The sequence below is a fragment of the Sander lucioperca genome, chromosome 13, assembly GCF_008315115.2.
Source record: "Sander lucioperca isolate FBNREF2018 chromosome 13, SLUC_FBN_1.2, whole genome shotgun sequence".
Taxonomy (NCBI): Eukaryota; Metazoa; Chordata; class Actinopteri; order Perciformes; family Percidae; genus Sander; species Sander lucioperca.
Genome location: NC_050185.1, coordinates 6,567,486 through 6,594,778, shown reverse-complemented (window position 1 = coordinate 6,594,778; position 27,293 = coordinate 6,567,486). Strand labels below are relative to the sequence as shown.

At 41.1% G+C, this 27,293-nt stretch overlaps 3 protein-coding genes across 8 annotated transcripts in view; all 3 read right to left on the bottom strand.

Moving 5' to 3' along the window:
* Positions 1-8,189, bottom strand: part of LOC116058230 (carbohydrate-responsive element-binding protein) — a 32,862-nt gene extending 24,673 nt beyond the window's left edge. For 2 of the 4 annotated variants that reach the window (XM_031310981.2, XM_035990876.1), the window contains exons 1-4: positions 7,547-8,180; positions 5,004-5,110; positions 4,669-4,751; positions 2,202-2,291 (exon numbers count right to left, since the gene is read on the bottom strand). In XM_031310981.2, coding sequence (XP_031166841.1) covers positions 2,202-2,291; positions 4,669-4,751; positions 5,004-5,110; positions 7,547-7,878 — 612 coding nt within the window. In that variant the 5' untranslated portion in view covers positions 7,879-8,180. Of the gene's footprint in view, positions 1-2,201; positions 2,292-4,668; positions 4,752-5,003; positions 5,111-7,546 lie in introns of all 4 variants that reach the window. The other 2 variants (XR_004894921.1, XM_035990877.1) reach the window with 2 other exon arrangements.
* Positions 8,190-10,307: 2,118 nt separating this feature from the next.
* LOC116058266 (complement component 1, q subcomponent binding protein) lies at positions 10,308-15,515 on the bottom strand. The gene is made up of 6 exons (XM_031311029.2): positions 15,116-15,515; positions 13,543-13,693; positions 13,122-13,212; positions 12,856-12,951; positions 12,598-12,723; positions 10,308-11,144 (listed from the first exon to the last, which is right to left on the bottom strand). The coding sequence occupies exons 1-6, from the start codon at positions 15,366-15,368 to the stop codon at positions 10,995-10,997; spliced, it is 867 nt and encodes a 288-aa protein (XP_031166889.1). The 5' UTR covers positions 15,369-15,515; the 3' UTR covers positions 10,308-10,994.
* Positions 15,516-17,180: 1,665 nt separating this feature from the next.
* On the bottom strand, positions 17,181-26,775 carry dhx33 (DEAH (Asp-Glu-Ala-His) box polypeptide 33). 3 transcript variants are annotated; one of them, XR_004894954.1, is made up of 13 exons: positions 26,396-26,775; positions 25,535-25,695; positions 24,770-24,997; positions 24,407-24,577; positions 22,844-23,029; positions 22,443-22,554; positions 20,911-21,070; positions 20,666-20,754; positions 20,450-20,577; positions 20,133-20,336; positions 19,521-19,607; positions 18,386-18,817; positions 17,181-18,355 (listed from the first exon to the last, which is right to left on the bottom strand). XR_004894954.1 is itself a non-coding variant. In XM_031310695.2 (12 exons), the coding sequence occupies exons 1-12, from the start codon at positions 26,604-26,606 to the stop codon at positions 18,509-18,511; spliced, it is 2,046 nt and encodes a 681-aa protein (XP_031166555.1). In that variant the 5' UTR covers positions 26,607-26,775; the 3' UTR covers positions 17,181-18,508. The 3 variants fall into 3 exon arrangements, 2 of the variants coding, with proteins under 2 accessions (XP_031166555.1, XP_031166556.1); XM_031310695.2 differs by having other exon boundaries at positions 17,181-18,817; XM_031310696.2 differs by having other exon boundaries at positions 17,181-18,817; positions 26,385-26,461.
* Between the last annotated feature and the right edge of the window lie 518 nt (positions 26,776-27,293).

Below are 27,293 nucleotides of genomic sequence, written 5' to 3'. Positions count from 1 at the left end.
CAGCTTGGTGAAAAAAGGTCCACTGTTGGAGCAATCATTAGAAAATGGAAGAAGCTAAACATGACTGTCAGTCTCCCTCGGACTGGGGCTCCATGCAAGATCTCACCTCGTGGGGTCTCAATGATCCTAAGAAAGGTGAGAAATCAGCCCAGAACTACACGGGAGGAGCTGGTCAATGACCTGAAAAGAGCTGGGACCACCGTTTCCAAGGTTACTGTTGGTAATACACTAAGACGTCATGGTTTGAAATCACGCATGGCACGGAAGGTTCCCCTGCTTAAACCAGCACATGTCAAGGCCCGTCTTAAGTTTGCCAATGACCATTTGGATGATCCAGAGGAGTCATGGGAGAAAGTCATGTAGTCAGATGAGACCAAAATAGAACTTTTTGGTCATAATTCCACTAACCGTGTTTGGAGGAAGAAGAATGATGAGTACCATCCCAAGAACACCATCCCTACTGTGAAGCATGGGGGTGGTAGCATCATGCTTTGGGGGTGTTTTTCTGCACATGGGACAGGGCGACTGCACTGTATTAAGGAGAGGATGACCGGGGCCATGTATTGCGAGATTTTGGGGAACAACCTCCTTCCCTCAGTTAGAGCATTGAAGATGGGTCGAGGCTGGGTCTTCCAACATGACAATGACCCGAAGCACACAGCCAGGATAACCAAGGAGTGGCTCTGTAAGAAGCATATCAAGGTTCTGGCGTGGCCTAGCCAGTCTCCAGACCTAAACCCAATAGAGAATCTTTGGAGGGAGCTCAAACTCCGTGTTTCTCAGCGACAGCCCAGAAACCTGACTGATCTAGAGAAGATCTGTGTGGAGGAGTGGGCCAAAATCCCTCCTGCAGTGTGTGCAAACATGGTGAAAAACTACAGGAAACGTTTGACCTCTGTAATTGCAAACAAATGCTACTGTACCAAATATTAACATTGATTTTCTCAGGTGTTCAAATACTTATTTGCAGCTGTATCATACAAATAAATAGTTAAAAAAAAATCATACATTGTGATTTCTGGATTTTTTTTTAGATTATGTCTCTCACAGTGGACATGCACCTACGATGACAATTTCAGACCCCTCCATGATTTCTAAGTGGGAGAACTTGCAAAATAGCAGGGTGTTCAAATACTTATTTTCCTCACTGTATATATATATATATATATATATAAACGTTTACGGCAATCCATCCAATAAAGTCAAGATTCTTCTCTGAACCACAAATATGAGCCTGCTGGGGCACCTGGGTAGCTCACCTGGTATAGCGTGCGCCCCATGTACAGAGGCTCAAGGCTGTTTTATGCTTCTGCATCAACTCCACGCCGTAGCTACGCTGTCACTCCTACGGCGTCGTGACCCTTTTGGAGTTCTGCATCGGGGCTGCTTTGCATCGCGGTGCATTTCACCACCATAACGTTAGGGGGTGATAAGTCTGAGGTTATCTGCAAGGTGTCTGCCAGCCAGTTTATGTTATGTTAGCAAGCAAACTTTAGCACAACTGCCCATAAAGTAGCTACTGCTTGCTGGCAAAGTGCTAATTTCAAAACGTTACTGACATTTTACAAACAGATAACCCCATCATTGTAACCAAAATATGTCTGAGTTTATTTGCAAAGCTTATGTCAGTGAACTAGCATGTTGCTACTCCCCACAGTAGGCGGCTTGAAACACCGACTATCAACACACAGGACCAGTTGACCAATCACAGTCCTTGCGGTCTGCGTCGCCTCGACGCAAAGTTACACATTTTTGGAGGTGCACGTCGAGCTACGCCAGAGGGGTCGGTAGGGGGTTCGCGGTGGTACCCCGTCGATTCGACGCAGAAGCATAAAACAGCCTTCAGTGCTCGCCGCAGAGGCCACAGGTTCAGTTCTGACCTGCGGCCTTTTGCTGCTTGTCGTTCCTCCTCTCTCTCCCCTTTCATGTCTAAGCTGTCCTCTCAAATAAAAATGCTCCAAAAAAATGTATAAAAAAAGATGAACCTGCATGTGGATCTAGCTGAAAAGGTCAGGGAGTCAAGTGGGATTTATCCTCTGGGGACCGTGAATGTCTCTATAAAATGTAGGCCAATTTGTTGAGATATTTCAATCTGGACCAACCACCAGACCAACACTGCCACCCACAAAGTCATGCTGCTAAAACAGCAAAAAAATATACAAAAGTATGAAATATGTGTTCTGCAAAGAATGAGTGCTCACCCTCTTCTTGTAGTAAATCCTCCACTTGTGATACTCCTTGATCACCACCTCGATCCTTCGCTTCCAGTAGCTGCCCTCTAAGACAATTGCCTGTTGACATGATGCAGAAACACCAAGTATAAGACTTGCATGCCCAACCTCAGCAGTGTACAAAACTCAGCAATATAAACATGAATGTTTTATTAACGGTATTTGAAATAATGTGGCAATAGAGCTGGGTATCGTTCAAAAATGTTCAATACCATTACCAATAGCAATACCTTGACTTCCATACCAGTTCCTGAATGATACTTTTTTCGATACCAATTTTATAAAATCCATTTTAACAAAAAGAAATGACAACGTTACGGCACAAATCTTTTTATGTATTTTTCAGCTCCTACTACGCGAGTCCCATCTCTGTGTGCAACGTAGAGTTTTTCCTGCGTGTCTCTACGACGTGTATCGTGCGACAGCCAATCACAGACATTATTAGATCTTGGTAGAAGTACGCTGCATGCTTATTGGCTCACTGACGATGATGAGATTTGCTCCTTGGGTATTGAAATTCGGTTTTGAATGACGAGGCATTTTTCAATACTCGATATTATGGAGGCAATTTGGTCGGTGCCTAAAAATGATCGAATTCAAGGGTGCCCAGATAGCTCAGTTGGTAGAGCGGGCGCCCATATACAGTGGGAAGAACAAGTATTTGATACACTGCCGATTTTGCAGGTTTTCCCACTTACAAAGCATGTAGAGGGCTGTAATTTCTATCATAGGTACTCTTCAACTGTGAGTGACGAAATCTAAAACAAAAATCCAGAAAATCACATTGTATGATTTTTAATTAATTAATTTGCATTTTATTGCATGACATAAGTATTTGATACATCAGAAAAGCAGAACTTCAGTTCAGTTTCCTGTAGTTCTTGACCAGGTTTGCACACACTGCAGCAGGGATTTTGGCCCACTCCTCCATACAGACCTTCTCCAGATCCTTCAGGTTTTGGGGCTGTCGCTGGGCAATACGGACTTTCAGCTCCCTCCAAAGATTTTTTATTGGGTTCAGGTCTGGAGACTGGCTAGGCCACTCCAGGACCTTGAGATGCTTCTTAAGGAGCCACTCCTTAGTTGCCCTGGCTGTGTGTTTCGGGTCGTTGTCATGCTGGAAGACCCAGCCACGACCCATCTTCAATGCTCTTACTGAGGGAAGGAGGTTGTTGGCCAAGATCTCGCGATACATGGCCCCATCCATCCTCCCCTCAATACGGTGCAGTCGTCCTGTCCCCTTTGCAGAAAAGCATCCCCAAAGAATGATGTTTCCACCTCCATGCTTCACGGTTGGGATGGTGTTCTTGGGGTTGTCCTCATCCTTCTTCTTCCTCCAAACACGGCGAGTGGAGTTTAGACCAAAAAGCTCTATTTTTGTCTCATCAGACCACATGACCTTCTCCCATTCCTCCTCTGGATCATCCAGATGGTCATTGGCAAACTTCAGACGGGCCTGGACATGCGCTGGCTTGAGCAGGGGGGCCTTGCGTGCGCTGCAGGATTTTAATGCATGATAGCGTAGTGCGTTACTAATGGTTTTCTTTGATACTGTGGTCCCAGCTCTCTTCAGGTCATTGACCAGGTCCTGCCGTGTAGTTCTGGGCTGATCCCTCACCTTCCTCATGATCATTGATGCCCCACGAGGTGAGATCTTGCATGGAGATTGACCGTCATCTTGAACGTCTTCCATTTTCTAATAATTGCGCCAACAGTACATTGTTGCCTTCTCACCAAGCTGCTTGTCTATTGTCCTGTTGCCCATCCCAGCCTTGTGCAGGTCTACAATTTTATCCCTGATGTCCTTACACAGCTCTCTGGTCTTGGCCATTGTGGAGAGGTTGGAGTCTGTTTGATTGAGTGAGTGTGTGGACAGGTGTCTTTTATACAGGTAACGAGTTCAAACAGGTGCAGTTAATACAGGTAATGAGTGGAGAACAGGAGGGCTTCTTAAAGAAAAACTAACAGATCTGTGAGAGCCGGAATTCTTGCTGGTTGGTAGGTGATCAAATACTTATGTCATGCAATAAAATGCAAATTAATTATTTAAAAATCATACAATGTGATTTTCTGGATTTTTGTTTTAGATTCCGTCTCTCACAGTTGAAGTGTACATATGATAAAAATTACAGACCTCTACATGCTTTGTAAGTAGGAAAACCTGAAAAATCGGCAGTGTATCAAATACTTGTTCTCCCCACTGTATAGAGGTTTACTCCTCGACGCAGCGGGCCCGGGTTCGACTCCGACCTGCGGCCCTTTGCTGCATATCATTCCCCCTCTCTCTCTTTAACATGCCCAAAAAATAATATTTAAAAAAAAGTATTGAAATCGGTACCCAGTGCTGTGTGTCAATGACAAATGAAGCCAGCTTGTGCTTCAACAGCTCGATTTGATAAAAAAAAAAATGCATTCCCCTGTAACCCAAATCACTCACTTCAGGCTTTCGATGTGCATCTGCCTCCGAGCCCTCCAGCGGTGTGACAAAGCCACACACTGGGTTCTTCCTCTTCTCCACATCTAAACACAGCAGATACAGAGCAACAACGTCAACAGGTTTCTGGCCGTTTGAACAGAAAATATATATGTTTTACTTTACTATGATGTCTTCATGTTTGACTCCTCATTTATGTTCAGTCACTTAGTTGTTCTTCGCCTTGGATGTGTCTTAATTTCTGCTGCATTCAAGACTAATGTATCTTCATTAACAGTGGAGAGGTGTTAAAGATTGTCTATGCAGCAGAGAGAGGAGGTGAGGAGTGGTGGACTCACACTGGATGAACCAAGCTCTCCAGATCGCATTGTTCAGACGGATCTTATCCCTCCACAGCAACCGCAGACCCTTAAAAGACTTCCACTTGGGAGAGACTATCTTACCACTGCAAACAAAACACACCATCAATCTAAAAAAAATATACAATTTGGGTATGGAAAAAGGGTGATGTTCAATGAACTAATGAAAGAGGGACAGACAGACGTGCAGAAATGACTAGATTACTGAGATACTAGAGAAGTGTGGGGGGAACACATACGCAACTAACAGAGCCATTGTTCATTTTACAGAATAGAGCAGTATGAATTCTACATAAAGTGGATTACAGAGTACACACCGATGCACCAATGTTTATCAAATCAGGGTTCATGAAACGTAAAGACCTTGTTGAACTACAGACTTTGTTGGGTAGATTATTACCAGAAAATATACAAAAAAAAAATGTTTTTAGTTCATAAAAATGAGGATCATAGAAGGTAATTTAATTTGAAATATCAGTATGCACGAACAACTTTAGAGCAAATGTGTATTTCAGTATGTGGTGTCAAATGGTGGAATTCCTTGGATAATGATTTCAAGGGTAATATCAATATCTTTCAGCAATAATGTAATATAGCAAATCATTTACGGTTTGATTATAAAATGTGTCCGTTTCCACGAGCGGAACAAAAACAATGGGAAGTAAAGATCAGATCAGGGCTGCAACTAACGACTACATTTACATGCTAGTTAAATCTGTAGATTAATTTCTTGATTAATGGATTAGTTGTGTGGTCTATAAAATGACAGAAAATTGTGAAAAAAATGTTGATCGGTGTTTCCCAAAGCCCAAGATGACATTGTCAAATGTCTTGTTTTGTCCACAACTCAGAGATATTCAGTCTACTGTCACAGAGGAGTGAAGAAACCAGAAAATATTCACATTTAAGAAGCTGGAATCAAAGAATTTTTGTGTTTTTTTCATAAAAAAAAGCAACTAATCAATTATCAAAATAGTTAGCGATTAATTCAATAGTTGACAACTAACTGATTCATCTTTGCAGCTCAACTAGATACTCTTTAGATGGAAGTTGACACGGTGGAAAATGTTCAGTAGCCCCACCGCCTCACCCCTGTTGGAAATCTGTCCTGATTTTGACTAATAGTACCCAATCAGCTTATTCCCCCAGCACACTGTCAGGCTGTTTGCACGTTTCCCAGTGTCCCTCAGCCCGCCGAGTGCTGAGAGAGGGCCTCCTAATGTCAGGTGCTCAGGGCGTTGCTAGGAAGCCTGGGGAATCATTTTCAACATGCTTTTAATGGAGTGAAAAACGCTGCATGTCACACACTCCACAACAGCACAGAAGGCAAATTACAGGAAACACTTATTAGGAGAAGAACCAATTAACACCAGTCTGGTTAATGATAAATACTGTGCAGCAGGGCAGTACTTGGCACTAACACAGTCTTCTTGCTACACATAATACTGTACATACTTTCCATGTGACACTTAGATAAATAAAAAACACAGTACAGAGTTTATATTTTTTTTAGTTCTTCATGTCCTTAATGTGAAAGCCCTACATGGAAATGTAAGTATTGTGGTCTGTTGTACTGTACTGGTAACCACGCCTGGCTTAGGGTTTATTGTGCAAGCATCATCTATAAAAAAAAAAAAAGAATACCAAATTGGCACAGAGTCAGGAAAAACATCTTCTTTAGGCCAAAGGTTGATGGCAGCTCTTAAGAACACGTTAAAACAGGGCTAAAGTTATACTTTCTCAAGCACACTTCTTTTAAATCAGAAAAACCAAATCAAGTTAAGAAAAAAAACATGCTTGTTCTTCGACATAATCAGCGGAAAACACTAAAATACCCATTTGGATGTTATGACTCACAATTGACAAGGTCTATGTGTAATGAATTATAATAATGAACACTTAACCTAAAATACGCATGGTGTGAAGTATAGCCAGGGGCATCATTACAGGTTATTCTGTCCTTTCCCCTCAGTTACACTGCAACCTTTCCAATGCTGCCAACTAGAATCAAAGTCCAGTTTTCAGTGAAGATTTTCCAAGCGGTTGCACAAGAGACAGCAAAATCCCTCTTCCAACACTCACATAACAACCCAACCCCTAACTAACTAACTAAAAAGCGAAACCTGTTGAAACACAGATATTTTTATGTGAAGCTCTTGGTGTACACAATGGGTGGCTCATAAAACATGTAAATTATGAGCTACAGAGGGAGATCACTGCAGAGGGAAATAAATATGAATTATAGCCTGCAGGTTCAATATTTACTATTAACTTGTACTTTATAATAACTCTAATTTAACTTTTTAATAATAGGAAAATGACTGGCTTCTAAAATTCCCACTTTCTCATGATGCAGGAGCGCTCAAACAGATTTCTTCCTGCAAATGAAAACGCTATCTGAAATAAAAAGGTGGTTCTACTAGACTAATTATAGAGAGGACATTTGCATATTTAAAAGTTGAACTGCTCTGAGGTGGGTTTATCCTCCTGTCACTAACTAACGTTAGACAATAGGGACCCACCTGTAGGCCAGGGACATGCAGTCAAACAGGCGGGTCAGAGTGGGGTCGATGCTCAGGCTCCCGGAGCTTTGCGGGCCGTACCGGTACGTCTGGCACCACGTCCTGTTCACCGTGTCGAAGTCATATCTCATTGTTCCACCGCTGTTCCTCCCGCGCGGCGCGGAGTCGCTGTGGGGGGACGACACCATGAAGTGTCCGCTGTGGATGACCTGGGTGCAGGTGAAGGAGCCGGCGAACGGTCCGGTACTTGCCACCCGAGCCTCCGAGTCAGAGTCTGAGGAGTCCTGGAGCTGGCTCTGTCCGGCGGAACAAACTCTCCCTTTGCCCGCCATGGTGCGTTTACCTTCAGTGCCGTGTCTGCCAAAACGGTGAACTTTCTCCTCAGCTGACTCCCCCTCCTCCCCTCCTCTTCTTCAGATATTCCAATACCTCCTGAAAGAAGTGCAGCTTGCTAACAGCACCGAGGTCCCTCATCTGTCAGCTGAGAGACAACTGATTCCCTCAACTCCACAGCTCTGGACAATATGCTGGACTGTTGCGTAACAGCATACTATCATTGGGTCAACTTCCTATGGTGGTAAAGTCCTTCGTTCCACCAATCACTGAAGACGGTAATTATTAATAGACCAATCCTAAGAGGAAATATCTTTACTATTAAGGTCTATGAAATCCTCAAAAAATGACTTCATACCTAATATGTCATATTTTTAGGTTGGTAAAGTAGAACAAAAATTCTTATAGCATATTAAAGTAAATATACATAGTAGGCTAGGATTAGCTAGGATACCATTTACATTTCAAGTAGCCGAATGTGCAAAGTTATTGACTACATTAATACTGTGCTTGAAGCATAGGTTAACACATCTAAAAACAACAGTCTGGTGCCCATGTGGACATTGAAAGAGGTTTTGCTTGCCTGGCGGGAAATATTTTCCCTGTTCATACTGGCCATTAAGACTTCCTCTCTTAATGTGCTTACTAGTGACAAAACCCACAGTCCTCGCTCTGTGTACAAATATATATTCCAATATTTAAACTGAATATGAGGCTAAAGCTGCATGACTTGGTAAATAAATAAAAGTATCTTTCAAAATCTTTATTACAAAATGCTACTATCCCCCAACTGCAGCTCAACAAAGAATCACTGTCTGGGCTTGGGGACACGCAAAGATTAAAAAAACTTAATATGAAAAGGATCTTAATTTGGAAGACACTGTATTACTTTTGTGATAAATTATATACACAATGCTGGTTTGCATGGTACTATATTTGATTGAGTCTGGAGATGAGAACTAATTCAGTGGTGTGGAACTTATCCTTTCCTTTTTACTAGGGATGCACCGAATCCAGGATTCAGGGTCGGATTTGGCCGAATATTGGGCTTTTTGACGGGGTTCAGTTTCTGCCGAACCTTAAAATTGTTTTCCACCAAACCTTACGCTGGTCGACGTAATGACGCCGCCGTTGTTGTTTAAGGGAAGGTGTTTACGTAGGTGGACCGTTCAATTCAGTAGGCTGTGAGAAAGTTAAAATGGAACACGTGAGCAGAAAAAGTGGTTTGGCAGTACTTTCAGTCAAAAGAAGGCCATTCAAGTTGAGCTACATGTTCAATCTGCAACGCTGATTTGTCTCGTGGTGGCAAGGACCCTAAACAATACACAACATCGCCGCTGTTAAAACATTTGCGTATGAAACATCCGAAAGAATACGAGCTGTGCATGAAGGAATCTACAGACAGCAGCCAAAATGCAGCAACTTCAGGTACGGCAAAGGACGGACAGTAACGGCAAAAAACTTGTGTTAACCAGACAGTGCCTCTCCCGGGCTGTCTCTCTACAGTGGGAGCGGAGCGACCGAACGGCCAGCTGCTGCTCGTTAGCTAACGTTAGCTTTCTAATTTCACCCACCCAACATGACTTCATCATACACTGGTTAGCGAAATTCTGTCAAACAAAATTGTCACTCATCTGGCAATAGCGATGTGCTTTGCTACAATGTGAAAAGAGCGTGTGAATTCAACATTAAGTTGTTACATTTAACTATTTTAGAGGCTGTGGACGTTGTTTACTTCATTCATGTGTTTACTGTGTTAATGGACTGAGGATGGGAGTAGGATTCGGTATTCGGTTTCGGCAGAATCTTAACCAGTGGATTCAGTATTTGGCCGAACCCCAAAAATCTGGATTCGGTGCATCCCTACTTTTTACTTTTACCCAAGATTAACAGAGAAAATGTTGCAAATTCAACGTTAAGAGAACTGGCTTGACTTAAAGGAATAGTTCAGATATTTTGAAGTGGGGTTGTATGAGCTACTCAACCATAGTGTTTCACCTACAGTAGATGGCGGTCGGTGTGCCCCCAGTTTGGAGAAGCAGACAAAGGACAGGCACGACGGCGTTTACGCTGGGGGAACTGAAGCTTCCAGACTCCATTGACAAAAGAATAATTTGACATCACAGAACATGGGAGCTGCTAGCCTACCGCTGCCGGATTGGTTTGTTAGTTTTTTTTAGTTCCTTCTTTTTTTTTTTAATCATTAAGAAATATTCAGCATTTTTTCAATCCTTAGCTTACACTTAGTTTAATTTAGTCCTGAAACCCAGAAGTTAAAACTATGTTAGTCTCAAATTAGGCTAAATCCATAAAGGGTTTAAAGTATTTTGCTGTGTTCTAACAAGTGCAATTTGGCTACTTCTGCAGCAGAAGTAACAACTGATGTAACTGACTGATATACTTGACATAAAGAAATACATAAAATATATGATATAATATGAAACAGTTTTATTGAACACTGATCTTTCATTATCTCTGTAGACATCCACATGTATGCCATTCAAATATAGACTTCACATATTATAGTCTGACAGAGTCCGACCACTAGGAGTCAACATCAACTCCCTTGCTAAGCCAGCTAGAAGTAAGACTCCAGCTTTAAAAACAAAGAAACTGTCCCATTTGTTGAAGTGAGGACTGATTGTGTAAACCGTTACATTTTGTGGAATTTTTGTTTCGAGTTCACATCTTGACAAGGTGCCCCATTTATTGGCTTTAGGATAGCTGGACATTCACAAATACTGACTGGATCATATCATACCACTGCAGTTAAAACAGGAACTCTACAATTAAGAGACAATTCTTGTGATGATGGTTTCTGCAGTCATGACCTTCATTATTTGATTTAAACTATATAATTTAAGTTACAGAAAAATAAAGTCACATTTTAATAAAAGAAGACATTTGCAGCCATGTACTAATGTGACAACAGCTGGCAACATGGCTCAACGTCACAGACACTTAAGCAAGTACTCATCAGTCTCTTTAGAGTGCCAAAGGTATCAATCAAATCGATCAGTGCTGCAACATTCGCTTTCATCTTATCGTAATGCCATACCTCCAACTTTGCCAGGATGTGTATAGAAGAAAAGTGAAATTTAGCTTAAATCTAACATTAGTTACATTTGATGAAGCCTTGGAGGTCTTCCAGGAACTTGATGTACTCTTGATGCTCGACGGCAGTGCTCAGCTCAGTCAGTTCATCAGCAAAGGTGTTGTCAATCCCCCGGTCAGCCAGGAAGTCCATCAGGTGGTCATACAGAGCCTGAGAAACAACAGCAATTAAGTTGGCATCAGTTAAAATGACCCATATTAAAACGCAGCTATCATCATCTTCATTAACTGTTATTATTAGTGTTCAACTGGAACTTCAGAATTTTTCAACCTCGACCATATTTGCCCATGTTTTTCAAAGTGACTAATGGTGATTCATGAACATTCTTTGAAATTGGTCCAGTATTGAGTGAGAGCCCTGCAGCCACAAAATCATCTAAAAATTCAGCCATGTCAGTGAAAATGTTTTAGATAACACTAAGCCATACCTGCCAACACTCCCGTTTTTCCTGGGTTTCTCCCGTTTTTTTTAGCCCTATCTCCCGGACCCCTCCCGGTTTGTTATTTCTCCCGGGAAACTCCTGTCATTTGCATGGCCCAAACTCCTTTATAAATAATCGGACCAATATGTTTGTCTGTTGACCAGTTGCCAGATCTGGTATGAAACGCATCCCATTCACACAATCCACACACCATATACAATTTTCAACCCGTTTGTCACCTCAACCTGGCAACCTATAACCCAGTTGTGCAGTTGATCTCTGCGCGAGCTTCGCAGAAAGTCCAGACCCGAAAGCGAGCCGATAAAAATGGCAGTTGAAGGCACTGATTTTAACGTAGCGCACGGCGGGAAACATGACATTACCCAGCACATGAAAACGCAGCAATCTCTAGGTATGGTGAAGGGTATGTGATGATGTGGGGCTATTTTAATTCCAAAGGCCAAGGGAACTTTATCAGGATGTATAGTATCCTGGATCCATGAAATAACTGACCTTTAAAAATAAAAATCTGCCTGCCTCTATGGGAATTTAACATAGGGGTGTGTATACTTATGCCCCCTGTATTTTAAGGAAGAACATTTATTTATTCACGATACATTATTCATTCACAAAGAAAATTGGTGTCCTTAAAGGTTGGATTTTTCCTCATTTTTTAATTAAGGTATTACGATCAATTTCCAAAAGATGATTTTTTAATTCCTCTTTTTAGTCAACTTTAGCATGGATGTATTCACTTATGCTTAGCACTGTATGTAGTAGGGCTGGGCGAGATGGCCTAAAAAAAAAATCCCTGATTTAAAAAAAAAAAAAAATCCGATTTAAGATTTAAATCGATTTTTTTCTCCCACTACTTAAAATCAATCTGCAGATGACAAAGAAATTGTTCAAAACAAGTTTTAACTTTATTTTGTTTTGACTCATACACACACATGGGGCATGGATACCATTATGATTATTCATGTCAATTTTGTGGAAATATAAATTGGTTATGGAAAAATAGGGTCCAGTTTGAACAGTATCGAAGTTCCCCTTTAAGTTATTATTCTGTTTACTCTAAGTGTATTGTTATCCTATATGTTAAGCACTTTGTAACTGTGCGTTAAAAAAAAAAAGTGATATATAAATAAAGTTAAATATACTGTACACTGTCTCAAATCTTACCCAGTCCAGAGAGTCTGTGTTGAGTGTATAGCTGGTCTCCTTCCACTCTGAGTCTCCTTCAGGTTGGAAACTGACCTCACGAATGGCAAAGATGTCGCTTTCCTCTTCTCCTTCACCATGGCTCATCTATAAAATGCAAATCCAGCTTTTCTATTAAACTCAAACTGTCAGAGTGTAAGGTCAGAGACATGCTGCTGCTGTCAATATTTTACGTCTGACACGTTAACGTCGGTGTGAACGAATGCAGTCTGTGCTTACCTCGTCTTCAGGAAAATGGCAGTCAAACACCAAGGAATGTTTTGCACCCTGTTTTGTTACATCAACAACAAAGTTGGGTGTTGACACAATGTCTGCCTGTAAAGAGAAACCAAGTTATAATCATTACAATGTTTATATTTTAATTTCCACAGCTTTAAATCAGTCATTTTGTGTTTTGAAGACAATTACCCAGGGCAATGCAGTCATGACTGCTTACATTTTCACAGACATCTTTTAAATCACAAACAGGTTTTGTTGGAACTCACCTCTTCTTCCGCTGGCTTCTGCTGTCCCTGTTCTGCCTCTTCCTCAAAGTTAGGAGGAATGCTGTTATTGACATTGAATGTGACCGTGATTCTGTAAAAAGAGGACAGAACATCTGTATCAGTGTCTCTGTGTCCCAACCGGCAGCGGCAGATGGCCGCCTACCAAGAGCCTGGGTCTGTCCGAGGTTTCTGCCTGTAAAAAGTCCTCGCTACTGTTGCACCAAATGCTTGCTCTCGGGGGAACGATCGTTAGGTCTTTGTAAATTATAGAGTGTGGTCTAGACCTACTCCATCTGTACAGTGTCCTGAGAGAACTCCTGTTGTGATTTGACACTATAAATACAATTGAATTGAACAAGAGCTCATTAGTGTGTCCATGCGTCAACAAGGACTGGATAATCACCAAGTGCGCCAGCCTTACTTTTCTCCAGCAACATTCCTCGTGAGTTTAGCCTCGGTGCCGTTCATCTCCAGTTCCCATCCTCCAGACATCTTAGGAAGGACTTTGCTTTTCTGGATCTTCCTCTCCTCTTTGATTTCATCAGACAGGAAATCGCCAAAAGCTTTGTCACCTGTTGTAAAGGTATACCAAGGTTATGCAATTATGAAAAAAAACGTGTGTAGTGGTAAACTTCAATCTTTCTTATCCTGCATCAACTGCAATGCAAGTTTCATTAGCTTGGCTTTAGCCCGGGTAACTGGTTTCTAAACAGCTTGCAGAAAGCTTTCAAGGCAACCTTCCCTCTCAGTCTCCAGCTGGCATGCCTACAGCAAGGCTCCATTGCTGCTCTTGGTTTGACAAGTTAATCCCAAGAGCACTTATTTCCCTTTGACAACTTTTCATTGTGATTCCTGATGTTAGCTTGTGCCAGTGTTCCATCATGGGTCGCTACCACACAGTACACACAATGCTACTATACTTGTACTATATACTATACTATACTAGTGAAAATTCAACTGTTTAACAGGATATGTACAGGCTGATAATTAACACCGTTTGATACATGTTAAATCATTTTACTGTGTAACTGCAATTTGTTAAGAATGTTGACATAGTTCAAGCACCCTCAATTTGATTGGACAGCATGTGTATTAGAATGTCAGGAGCCAAATCAGCTACTTGGAGTGGCTAAATGGTATATTGGCTCTTTAGTTTTGTAGTTTTTGTCCGCTGTCTTGTCTTGCTGGCTGTGTAGGAGGTTGTGTGCGCCAATTAACATGTAATAAAGTAGGCTATATATTTTGTGACTTCATTGTAAATAAAGTGTTTAGTGTTTAATGTGAATCATTTGATATAGTTGTGTGAGTCTTACACTCTTAGATAATTTGTACTACTACTATTTCTTAGTTATATTAGTTTATTATATCGTATGTCTTGTTATAGTCGGTTCTTAGAGAAAACGTATTCAAGTGTAAACGTGTAAAACAGTCCAGTAACGTCCAGAAGTACCAACACACCACAATTATTCTAAACGATCACAACCAGCGACATGTATGAGGAGGTTTCAAACACTAACGTTACAGAACACAATTGTTAATAGAAAGATGGATGTCCAAGATGCTTCACGTCACTTCTCATTCATCTTCCAGCGAATAACCTTTTAACCTCAACCTGAACACTCGTGCTATTTCACACATGCCACTGACAAGACTTCTTTGAGTTTTTAATTATTGTTTTTTATTTTCTTATTTTGACAGTTATCGTGTTAACGTTACTATTGATCTGTTCTGGGGGTGACAGCTGCACATAACTATCTTTCAAGGTGAATGCTAAATTAACTGCTTACAGTGAGAGGATGCACACGTAATTGTGTGGTTCGTAAAAGCGAGTGCAGACTTAACGTTTCTGACAGGCTAAAGTGTTGTGTTCAAGGGGTTAAGTATTTTTAGAAATTATAAACTCACTCAGCTACGCGTTTCTCTCACGATGTAGCTAACGTATAGGTTAACATTGCCTGATACGAAGCAAGCTATAACGTTCTTATCTCAGTTACCTTCTGTGTGCAGTCCTCCACATCCACACGATACCGAGGGATTCAACATTTTTGAACTAAACAGTTTTGGCCTGTATCCTGACGAGGCTCCGTTGTTATTCAGCATCCAGAGAGACCGGGTGAAGGGCCGAGTTGTTGCCGAACTTGGAGAGCGCAGTGTCGGGCAGCTGAGTGGCAGAGCTCTGGCTGTGGACGTGGTGGCTGAAGAAAGGCGAACAGCGGCTCCCACCGCACGGACAACTGACTTTAGCATGACTGTATGAAAATATTAAGGCGTGTAACGACAAATAAATTAGTTTGACAGAATCCAACAACCGGCTAACTACCCGTTACCGCTGCTTCTGGAAGCTTACAGAAAACACGTGTGGAAGGACACCCTGACCTATCGTAATATGACCTTTACACCGGAAATACTACTTTGAAAACGAAACAAATAAAACAAATGTGTCTTTAGAAAATTTTAAATACGACCACAGCTATTTGAATAAGTAGTATAATGTAATATAATAAAGAAAATTTAATATTTTTCTAAAAGTTACAGCCAGGTGATGATGTCACAACCACAATCGGTCACATGGTCACAGCCTATCCTACAGCGCCCCCTGTGGCTTGATAAAGAAGGTTACCTGTTGTATATCTGTCTCTCCCATGAATGTATTATAAGACCTCTCCCTCTATCATAGAAAGTAAATGCAGCATCTGTCTACTAGAGCAGTGGTTTTCAAAATTGGTTCCGGGGACTCCCAGGGGTCCTTGAGGGGGTTCCAGGGGGTCCCCAGCAAAAGGGGAATATTATATATTTTATATGAATATAATTTTCACTATAATTCCATCCATAAAATGACATAATCCACTGCACTCAATCCATTCAGCCTCCTTTTTCTTATGATAAACAGCTATTTTGTATATATTTGTTTCTGTATTTATTGTTTATTTCATATTCATGTTAAATATGTTTGTTTGTTTATGTATGAACCAACCACAAAGGCAAATTCCTCGTAAGTGTAACTTACTTTGGTAATAAACCCTTTTCTGATTTCTGAATGGATGACTATTTTGATCATGCGTTTCATACACTTTCTGTAATAACACATCTAAAAGCAAAAATCCTGTCAGATGGGGGACCCTGGGACAAAATCTTATCAATGGGGGTCCGTGGTCTCGTTTGCATCAGTTTAGCAGTCCTTCACGTGAAAACGTTCGGGAACCGACATGTTTTGGGAGACGACAGGACACAAAAATACAAATAAGGCCAGCATCATGACAACAAGAATAGGCTGTCTCTTATATAATTTCACACATTTTAGAATGGTTTCTAACCCACAAGATCAGCTGCGCCATCAAATCTAAATCCATGACATAAAATGAGTGTCTGGCTACAGTGGACATGGACATCCTGGAGGAAGGGGTTACATCATTCTGTATTTTCTTAGGGTAATGAGTTGCATCATTTAGACATGAAGCCCTGCTGCCAGAAGATGGAGCTGTTGTCAAACAACTAACCCAGGACAGCAACACTTCACTTATAAAACAAATCAGTGAAATAAATGTATTGTCATCAGATCATATTACCAAGTTGTAAATACATGTCAATGCTCTGTCTGTTTAATTCATCAATACACCAGACCAAAGTATCACTTGTCTGTTCATCCAATTTTGCATAACTTGGAAATGTGAATTTAAATATGACTAAATGACAATGGCTGGAATTAGTAGTGAATTACGCTTTCTGTAACATCCAAAACACTAATTTTGAACGTTTTTAGATCTGATCTGGTACTCACAGATATGGACTATGGGACCATAACTGTGTCAAAGCCAAACAGTGAAAAATCCCCCTGTGCCTCTGAATCTTTACTCGCTACATGTAGACTTGTTCTGCTGGACAGTGACTCCATTTTTATTAGAAATGATACCAATAGTGGTTATGTAACAAATCATATTAAGTATACTTAAAATAAACTCATCATCAAAGGCGTGCATATAATCTTACAAACTTTATAACATGCAGATCCTAAATGGTCTACTTTTCCTTTGGGACTAAAAAAAACACACAACCTCGTTGTAGCATGGGCTGATAATTCTCTACCTCAGATGCATTTGGTGTTTGGTATTTTTTATAGTTACAAATAGTTTATGTAATTTATTCAGGTTACAGTATATAATGTAGAATCCTGAGTCCAGTGTAAAAAAAAAAAGAAAGACAAAGACAAGAGAATCCATCCTATTCCTAAACATGGTGGGATTTACATACTACAAAGTAAGAAAGACCTGAGGGATCAGATCGTTAGCTATAATCTCCATGCATTGCATACATATGTTTGTCAGCATACGTCTGTGGTTAGTCTGTGTAGGGGCTGAGTAACATACAACAGCAAAAAGTAGAACCTGGAGAATAAGGCATGCTACTTCTCCTGATGTGCATGTATTTGGGGAACTGGTGATACAATCATAGATGTGAGAAAAGGCATGCACAGGCTGACAAGACAAGTGCTGCATGTAGAGGCATTATAAAAGTGAAGTCATGTCACTGTGACATGTAAAAACCTCATATTCTAACTCCAACTTTGGTGATTTTCATATTTTCTTGTGTTTATCTAACCTCATAGATTAGGAAAATCTACCGCCCTTGCATATATAAAACCCTTTAAGACCACTTTGTTTAAACCCCAGACTACATGGTGGGAAAGCTTAAGACAAGATTGCTTTACTTAGCTTCTGAGAAGCTAACATTTCAAAGACGGTTAACTCGTCATTATTATTCAAAAATACACTGAAAAGAACCATTCCAGTCTACTATAGATTTCTGAATCGCGTTGGATAGGTGGCTTAACAATTAAGTACACTATCTTGTGAGATTAACATACGGAGAGTAGCATTTCAGCAAGTCTGATTTGTTTTTTGTTTTCAGACATATTGAACATATAAATCATATCAGACAATGCTTATTGAAGAACTGCTCCTGTGAGGTTATCTGTGTTGTTAAATTGCATGCAAACGTTGAAAGAATTGATGCATGACACTTAAAAAAAAAAGACTCTTTCTTCCAGGTGGCCAAATGGCAAGATGAAATACTACCAGGCAGAAGAAACACAATTTATAAAATCTGAATTACAGTCTTACAGGAAGTCAAAGTTGTGAGGCCTCAATATGCAGATTTGTGCTGCAGTGACACATGCTAAATGCTTGTCAACTGGGAGGTAGTGAAATCCAGACAAGTTTACTACACAGAAAAGGTTCCGTTCTGATTTGCACTTTGAAATGAAAATCAATAAGTGTCTTTATCCCAAATTCATCTTTGTGAAGAAAATACATTTTCCAGTGTTATTGTCACTGGGTGATTCGAGGAAGGTGTCCTTGCAGAGATTTACTCCAGTCCTGTTTCTCTATTGGTTAGCTCTTGGTGGGGTGGAGCTTGCGGCCAAAGTACTCTGGCGCTGCATCCAGCAGCCAGTCGGCATCCACCAAACACAGGTCTCTCATGTAGCAGCGGGAGGTGTGCAGCAGCTCGTTGAACACCACGTATGCCGGCTTTCCCTGGAACAGGACGGAGGAGGGGTGGATGGCCACGGGCTGGTGGGTGTCCAGAGCTAAGTAGCTGCCGTCGGGTTGCAGCTCTGCAGCGTTGACGAACATCCCGTGGGCAAGGCAGCGGCGAACGTTCCCTGTGTCCGCCCCACATGACTCCAGCTTCAAATTCAGCTGGTAAATCGATAAGCAGAACAGGATGTTAGCTGCTGTTGACGCAGAAGTCTGCACACAATCGTAATCATCAAATAATGTCACTCCATACTAGAGGTGCAACGATGAATCGATTAATCGATTAGTTGTCAACTATTAAATTAATCGCCAACTATTTTGATAATCGATTAATCGTTTGAGTCATTTTTTTATTAAAATAAATAAGATTTCTCTGATTCCAGCTTGTTAAATGTGAATATCTTCTAGTTTCTTCTCTCCTCTGTGACAGTCAACTGAATATCTTTGAGTTTTGGACAAAACAAGACATTTGAGGACGTCTTCTCACCATGTTTTGACATTTTTATAGATCAAACAACTAATCGATTAATCGAGAAAATAATCGTTAGTTGCAGTCCTACTCCATACCGTAAAACATCCTCCTGATGAAATGAGATAATAGCATCCATAAAAGTGTTTATAGTCTATTTGTAGGCACATTATGACTTAGTTTGATAGTTGCAAAAGATGTGAAACATAGCCTATTTTACTTTGATTTTACTATTTTTTATCTCGTGCACAGATGTATCTAAAAAGACATTGTTTCATTAATCGTTACAAAAGGTAAATATGACAATTAATACTAATAGTGATATCAGATAATATTGTCAAGCCATACACAGAACATTCACATACACAGTATTCCAAAGGATTTTCAGATGTGTACCTTAAGGCAGATATCTTTGAGTTGCGCCTGGACCTCTTTCACCAGACCCATGTTCCTGCTGTTGACAAAGTTCTCCCGACACCACTCCTTAAAACAGAACACATCCGATTTAAGGTGGCTCATCAACACCATTTTACTTCTGGATTTAGCTTATACCCCGTTTACACGTACATGGTTATTTTGAAAAACAGACATTTCCCTTCGTTTGTGCCCTTTGTTTACACGCAAACGGAGAATTTGCCTCTGAAAATGATTCTTTCTAAAAACTCCGGCCAGAGTGGAGATTTTGGAAAACTTCGTTTGCACGTTTGCATGTAAACTGAGACAAACGGAGGTTTAGGCAGCCGAGGAAGTGAGGAAGAGAAGAGAGAGGAAGTGATTCGTTGCTGTTATTGCTATTTTTGGGATTCTGATTGGCTAACGTGGGCTTGAGCTTGGCATATATACACGGGTACGTGTAAACAAACACTTTTCTGAAAACTGACAGCTGTGCACGATGTTATTTTTGAAAATGGAGAGGTTGAAATGTCCGTTTATGAAAATAGCCAGCCACGTGTAAACGTAGCACTAGTCACATACACTGTCTTGCCCTACTAATCTAGCTCGACTCACCTTATTACCACTGACTTTCTTGAACGCTCTGTAAATGTTGAGCAGCGTCATGTGGTCTCCTTCGCTGGAGGAGAACTTCTTGCGTGCAGCGAGCACCTCGTCCCGCCGGGCAGGGGGGTTAAACAGCACGGTGTCCACTGACAGCAGAGACACAATGCTCAAAATCTCCTCAGAACAGGAGTAGTCGGGGGACAACAGGATGGTCTGCGAGATGGAGCAAACAAGGCAGGGAAATGTTACACTAAATTCTATCTGGGTTATGTGTGTGACCATGTGGCTGTCACTTTTTGTCATATTATGTCCCAGCACTTTTTTACCTTGGCATATCTAGGCTCCAGAGGGAAGCTGGCCATCTTCTTTCCCAGAGCAGTGAGGAAAACCTGCCCCTCCTTCCTCTCTACAGCGCCCAGCAGCTCCAAATGCTCCAGAGCCGAGCGAACGGCCTCTGAGATAAACATAGCAGGTTACTACGAGATAGCAGCCCTCCTGGATGACCAGAGGTGCAGAGTGAGTCATGATCGATAGCATCTTACCTGGAGAAGGCTTGGACATGAAATCAAAATTCATCACATCTGGAATCCCCAGGGCCATGAGCTGCAGCATTACACCGGCTAGGTTACACCTGCAGCACACACACACACACACACACACACAAGAACAGACCGTTCAATCACACTGACCTAAATAAGTCATCATGTGGGAGAGACTCAGATTGCTGCAGATCGGCACATTCTGAGCTTTATTATCCGTATGAAAAACAGAAGGTGTGCTACAGTACCTCTGGATCTCAGGCACAGTCATAGGGATGAGGTTGTCGAACTCCGGCTCTGTGTAGAGGCGATAGCAGGACCCAGAGTCCTCCCTGCCAGCACGACCCGCTCGCTGCCACGCCTGGGCTTTAGAAACCCGCTGCACTGCCAGCACCTCCAGCCCGCTGTCTGACAGTCACACAGCAACACATGGACAATAAGATCAGAGCAAAATAACAAAACCACAAAAACACAGTATACTGTAAAAGTATGTACAGAAATATTATCAGCAAAATGTACTTAAAAGTATCAAAAATAAAAGTATTGGCACCACAATGTGTAAGCAGCATTTGACTATTTGAACTACTTTATGTATGTGTGTGTGTATATATATATATATATATATATATATACACACACACAGTATCTCACAAAAGTGAGTACACCCCTCACATTTTAGTAAATATTTCATTATATCTTTAATGGGACAACACTGAAGAAATTACACTTTGCTACAATGTAAAGTATTAAGTGTACAGCTTGTATAACAGTGTAAATGTGCTGTCCCCTCAAAATAACTCAACACGCAGCCATTAATGTCTAAAACCGCTGGCAACAAAAGTGAGTACACCCCTATGTTAAATTGGCATGGTTTTATTTCAGTTAGCCTAATAGCTGGTTTGATTTGCATTGAGAGATGATTTTATGGAAAGTACCCCCTGCCAATCTCTAGGTATGGTGAAGGGTATGTGATGATGTGGGGCTTTTTTAATTCCAAAGGTCAAGGGAGCTTTATCAGGATGCATAGTATCCTGGATCCATGAAATAACTGGCCTTTAAAAATCAAAATCTGCCTGCCTCTATGGGAATTTAACATAGGGGTGTACTGACTTTTGTTGCCAGTGGTTTAGACATTAATGGCTGTGTGTTGAGTTATTTTGAGCAAAGTTTAGCTTCACAAATGTGTATACATTCTTGTTTTACTTTCTCTCATCTTTGCTGTTGTTGGTCAGACTTCGTTTTATTACTTTTTTAGGCCTTAAAAAGTTATTTAAATGAAACCACCTGAGAAGTCTGGAGAGGCACTCAGTCATTTCGACTCATAAACATCTGAAACATGACAATGGGCCTCCAACTAGACACTGCTTTTTTGAAAAAGCTAACAAACCAAAAAGGTTGTAAATCACTGATTTAATCTCAACTGATGCATTTCATTCCATACGCCTTTCAACAGCTTTGTAAAATCTTAATGGGGAAGGTAACTAGTTACTATAACTGTCAAGTAAATGCAGTGATGTACAATATTTTCCCATGAAATATAGTGGAGCAGAATTATAAAGGAAATACTCAAGTAAAATACAAGTCCCTCAAAATTGTACTTAAATACAGTACTTGAAATGTACTACTGGTCTGTGATAAAAAAAAAACGTGGTTGCCTCTTTTTCTTTTTAAAAGGTAGTCATGATGACTAGTCATGATGAGCTGTTCCGTGATTCAATAAGAATGCTGTGTCAAAGGTTATACTGATATGAGAATGTGTGTGAAGACAGAATCATCTAACCAGGATTGAAACGTTTGGCCTTCACCATCCCCGTGTCTATGACGAATTTGATCCCAGAGATTGTAACCGACGTCTCGGCAATGTTGGTTGAGAGGATGACCTTCCTACTTCCCTGAAGATGGAGGAAAGGAGAACATTCCGTATGAGGTATGCAATAACAGAGAATTAGACTACAATACATACAGCTGACAAGACACGGCACCATTATGTGGCACTTCTGCCTTTAAGCAGTAAAGCTAACATTGACATGTCTTTAACACAAACACAGTTGAGAACAGCAGTGCACAGATTTCAGATACTCTGTCTGAAAACAATGCGGCTACTTTTTTTTTTTAAAGTCACAAACATGTCTCTCTGTCTACACTACTCTGGTTCTGCTGCATGTTGACTGTTGCCTTTACCTTGGGCGCTGGCTGGAAGACCCTGAGCTGCTGTGTTGGGGGCAGCGACGCGTACAAAGGGATAACTACCATGGGACCACAGCCGTCGGGCAGATGCTTGGCGATGTCCCGGCATGTCCTCGCCAGAGCCTCAATCTCCTCCTGGCCCGTCATGAAGACCAAGATATCATGGGACGGAGGGGCCTCCTGTGTGCAAACAACAAAACCGTGTTCTGTTCCGGTGTACAGAAGGATCATCATCACAGTATATGAACATGCACCCAGGGATGCTGTTTACCCACAGATTTGTGTTTAATAATCAGAGATGTGGACTTGATACTTGGTGACTTGGACTCAAGTCACTGTTTTGATGACTTGGACTTGTAAGTTAATAGTCTACATCCACGACGTTCCACTTCCGAAATTCCGCCGGATTTCACTCTATTTGGCCGGATGTCTGTTACCTTCCTCTTTCTTTGTGTTGTTATTCTGAACTGCGGTGGATTTCTGAGGACTATGGTTAACTGCTCCTCAGATCTCTGCAGGGTAAATCCAGACAGCTAGCTAGACTATCTGTCCAATCTGAGTTTTCTGTTGCACGACTAAAACTACTTTTGAACGTACACATGTTCCACCAAAACAAGTTCCATCCCGAGGCTATTTTTCAGCAGTACCGTGGCTCTGTCCGGTGCTTAGCTCCACCAATGACGATTGTGATTGGTTTAAAGAAATGCCAATAAACCAGAGCACGTTTTCCCATCCCGGAATGCTGTGTGGACTAGTCAGACCCTCCTCTGCAGCGCTGTGGAGGAAGGTCTGGCAAAGCGAGACCAGTAAGATAATGACTCACGACTTGACTTGGGGCGCGATGACTCAGATGACTTGCGTGTAGTCATGAGTTTGCTTTGATTACATTAATTTTACTGAATATCAATAATTATAATACAGATTAGTCATAGTATAGTATGTGAAAAAAGTCCCAACCCAGACTGGGGACTGAACCAGGGTCAGAGTCTGCAGTGCCTACTTGCTGGTGCTATTTGGAGTAGCACTAACCTCTGAGCCACCATACACCATAGTATGGTATGTTGAAAAAAGTCATGGTATAGTATGTCGGAAGAAAATTCATTATCATACTTATATTAGTTATATAAACTGGCCAACCATTGTATTAGATGGGCTGCTAATACCTTGTCTTCTCTCTTTATAAAGACCTGATACTACAGGTAAGAGTGCTTTATCTTGGGTGTAAAAAAAAATTGGGACTTGAGTTGACTCCCAAAATACAACTCAAGACTTGCTTGAGACTTGGACCAAATGACTTGAGACTACCTTGGGACTCGAGCAAAGATGACTTGGTCACAACACTGATAATAATGCCAAAGGAAAGAGAGTCTATTGTTTTGGCTTTGATTTTAATTGGAAATACAACTGATTACACATGATTGATTAAATAAGAAAAATGGCTAGGATCCCTTGTACTCAACTGCAATAAAAAAAATACATTACAGTAGAGGAACTAAGACTTCACTAACCCAGTACAACTGTTAAGGCTTTTCTCTCTCCACGAAGATTGAAGTGTACCTGATGGATCTGGAAGATGGAGACAAGTGCAGCCTGCAGGTAGTCTGACTGGGGCTGCTTGGTATAGTAGATCTGAATGGGATGCTGCCTGCCCTCCAGGTAAAGTACAGGTGACTTGTTAAAGTACTCAGAGAACAAATCCACATCCATCGTGGCTGACATCACTATGACCTGTGGCAGGTTACACATAACAAAGAAGCGTTTGGGTGAATATAAGGAGATGCATAAACACATCAACACAGCAGAGGCAGAAAATCAGCATCATTCTAGAGCAAGCTTTTGTTTATCTCATGAGCCCATGCAGTGAAGGGATTAGTCCAGTGTAAAATATCTCAGTGAAGTCCAGACAAATAGAACTCCCACCTTCAGGGGAATCTTATTAAGTTCCCTGCGCCTGCGTTGAGCAGTCTTAACCACGCCAAACAGCACATCAGTGTGCACGGTGCGCTCGTGAGCTTCGTCCAGGACCACCACAGTGTAGCGCAGCAGCAAGGGGTCTCCGATGGCCTCACGCAGAAGCATGCCATCTGTCATGAACTTCAGCTTTGTCTCAGAGGAGGTGACATCCTCAAAGCGCACTGTGTAACCCACCTGAAAAAAGAAGTTTGTTGATTTACTATTAACAGCCCAACTGATGAAGTACTGATACTTCTATATCTAGTAGGGGTGGGGGGGGGGGGCAACTATATATATATATATATATATAGTTGCCGCTGATGGCGACTACGTCATATCCGTTGCCAGCAAAAAAGACCGAAAGCAGAAAATCCATGTTATGTACTTCTTTACAAATGAAATAAATGTGAGACTGACTGACCGACATATGATGTGCATTATTTTTAGAAAATACTCAAAACTATCGAATCACAATACTTCTAGAATCGCACCCATGTATCGTGAAAGAATCGAATCGGGACAAAAGCATATCGTCCCAGCCCAAAAAAAGGAAGGGAGAACTGCATTCAACACGTCTGTTTGACCTCATGGATACACACAAGCTTTAGGTGACAATGAATGTAAACATAACTTTGATTGGCTTGTTTACAAGAAAACCCCAAAGGGCACATTGAAGCTTATATTTTATAACAGACTAAGCAGACATGTGAGAAACCTGTCTATTGTGCATACCAGCTTGCCAAGCGGAGTCCTCTTCTCCTCTGCCACTCTTCCTGCCAGGGAGATAGCAGCTACTCGCCGGGGCTGAGTGATGGCAATGATGCCTGCTCGTCCTATGCCGGCCTCATACAGATACTGGGGGATCTGAGTGGTCTTGCCAGAGCCAGTCTCCCCTGATGTATGAGAGAGAATGGGTCAAGTTAGACATAAATCTGTAGAGTAGAAATGACATTTACTGAGCACGATGTTCACCTACATGTGATATACAGCTGACTTATTTAGTTGGTAAAATAATTCAGGCTATAACAATCATTTAACCCTTGTGTTGTCTTCCCGTCAACCTTGAAAAAAAACACTTTTCTTTCGACGTTTTTGACGCCTTTTTTCACAGTTTGTTTTTGCTTTTTCCAACGTTTTAAATTGTTAAATTTTTCTTCTAGACATTTTCAGCGCTTATTTCTACGTCCCATATTTCCTGATATAAAAATATCATATGTGTTGACTTCGGGTCAATGTGACCCGAAGTCAACACAAGGGTTAAGTTGTTAGTTTTCAACAAATTCAAACAGATTCACAGCAGTAAAGCCTATTTCAAACAGACAACAAACACTGTAACATTACATAGCTGACAACATCATTCTATTTCAGAGTGGATTTCCCCTTTAATAGAGTTTTCTTTTTTCTTTTCTGTTTCTATTATTTAATATTTCAAATCTTATAAGCATACAACATTTTTCACACTGATACAACTTGAAAACTGAGCAGAATAGTCAGTATTACACTGCAACATAAAGTGCAGAAGATCCAATGTAAGCAGGTGCTAACGTTGTAGCCGCAATAAGCTAACTGTAGCTGTGAGCACCTTAACGTTACCTATCAGGATAGCATTGTGAAGCTGTCTCAGTTGGTTAAGTAGCTGAGGTTTCGCCTGGTAGATTGGAAGCTGTTTCCTCTGGACGTCTATCGGAGTGGTTACATGTCCCTTTCTAGGCAGCAGCATTCCAGGTTTATTCTTATGTTGACGGAAGAAAACAGACCCCGGCTTGAATCTTTTAGCCGGAGGAGGGTCGGGGTCGTTGGGCATGGTCTAGAAAAAGTGACTCTGATAGCGAAACCTTTGTAGCTTTTTTCTTGAGATTTTTTTTTAATGTCAAAAAGAAACAAAAAAAGTATTTTTCATGCTCACTGACAGACGAGCAAGCGTCACTGCGGATGTTTTGCTACCTCTGCAAAAACGTCCCCACGTGGTTTAATTCGGCGCAGATGTTTGACGTCACAGAATCGGTGTAAAAATTTAACCCGAGTAAGGACTGTCAGGTAAAATCATACACGTGTATGGTATATCCATGGGTGTATAATAAGGCCTCATGTACATCCATTATGACATAAGCTCATTGGTGTGTCATGGTGCTCAAATAACACCCTTTGATTGCAATGTTATTTGTTTCTGAAATATCACTCATCTGTCTAAACTATCTCTATGGAAGATGTAAAATGCCTAAAGAAAAACCAATTAGATAAAGAACTAAAGGGAAATGCAATGTTTTTACATGTTTGCTTTTACTGTGTCATAATTAAATAACAAAAACTAAAGTTTAAATGACAATAATTTAGCTTTTTGTCAATAACAGAATATTAATGAATGTCCATGCCACATTCAAATCACTAAGATGAAATCACAACACTAAAAGGTGCATTGCATTTCAGTATTGTCCAGCAGAGGACAGCATAGACCTGCCAGTACTAAATGCAAAGCACTGTCATGAGTTTT

Bases quoted from the DNA above. Each gene is read 5' to 3' on its own strand.
- LOC116058266 (XM_031311029.2), bottom strand. From the start codon at position 15,368: ATGCTAAAGTCAGTTGTCCGTGCGGTGGGAGCCGCTGTTCGCCTTTCT. The intron at 13,213-13,542 runs GTAAGGCTGGCG...CTCTTTTTACAG, and splicing joins AGGAATGTTGCTGGAGAAAA to AATCACGGTCACATTCAATG. The intron at 12,724-12,855 runs GTAAGCACAGAC...TGCATTTTATAG, and splicing joins GCCATTTTCCTGAAGACGAG to ATGAGCCATGGTGAAGGAGA.
- dhx33 (XM_031310695.2), bottom strand. From the start codon at position 26,606: ATGCCCAACGACCCCGACCCTCCTCCGGCTAAAAGATTCAAGCCGGGG. The intron at 24,578-24,769 runs GTGGGAGTTCTA...AACCTGCCACAG, and splicing joins TTAATAAGATTCCCCTGAAG to GTCATAGTGATGTCAGCCAC. The intron at 21,071-22,442 runs GTTAGATGATTC...TGTGACTGTCAG, and splicing joins GGCCAAACGTTTCAATCCTG to ACAGCGGGCTGGAGGTGCTG.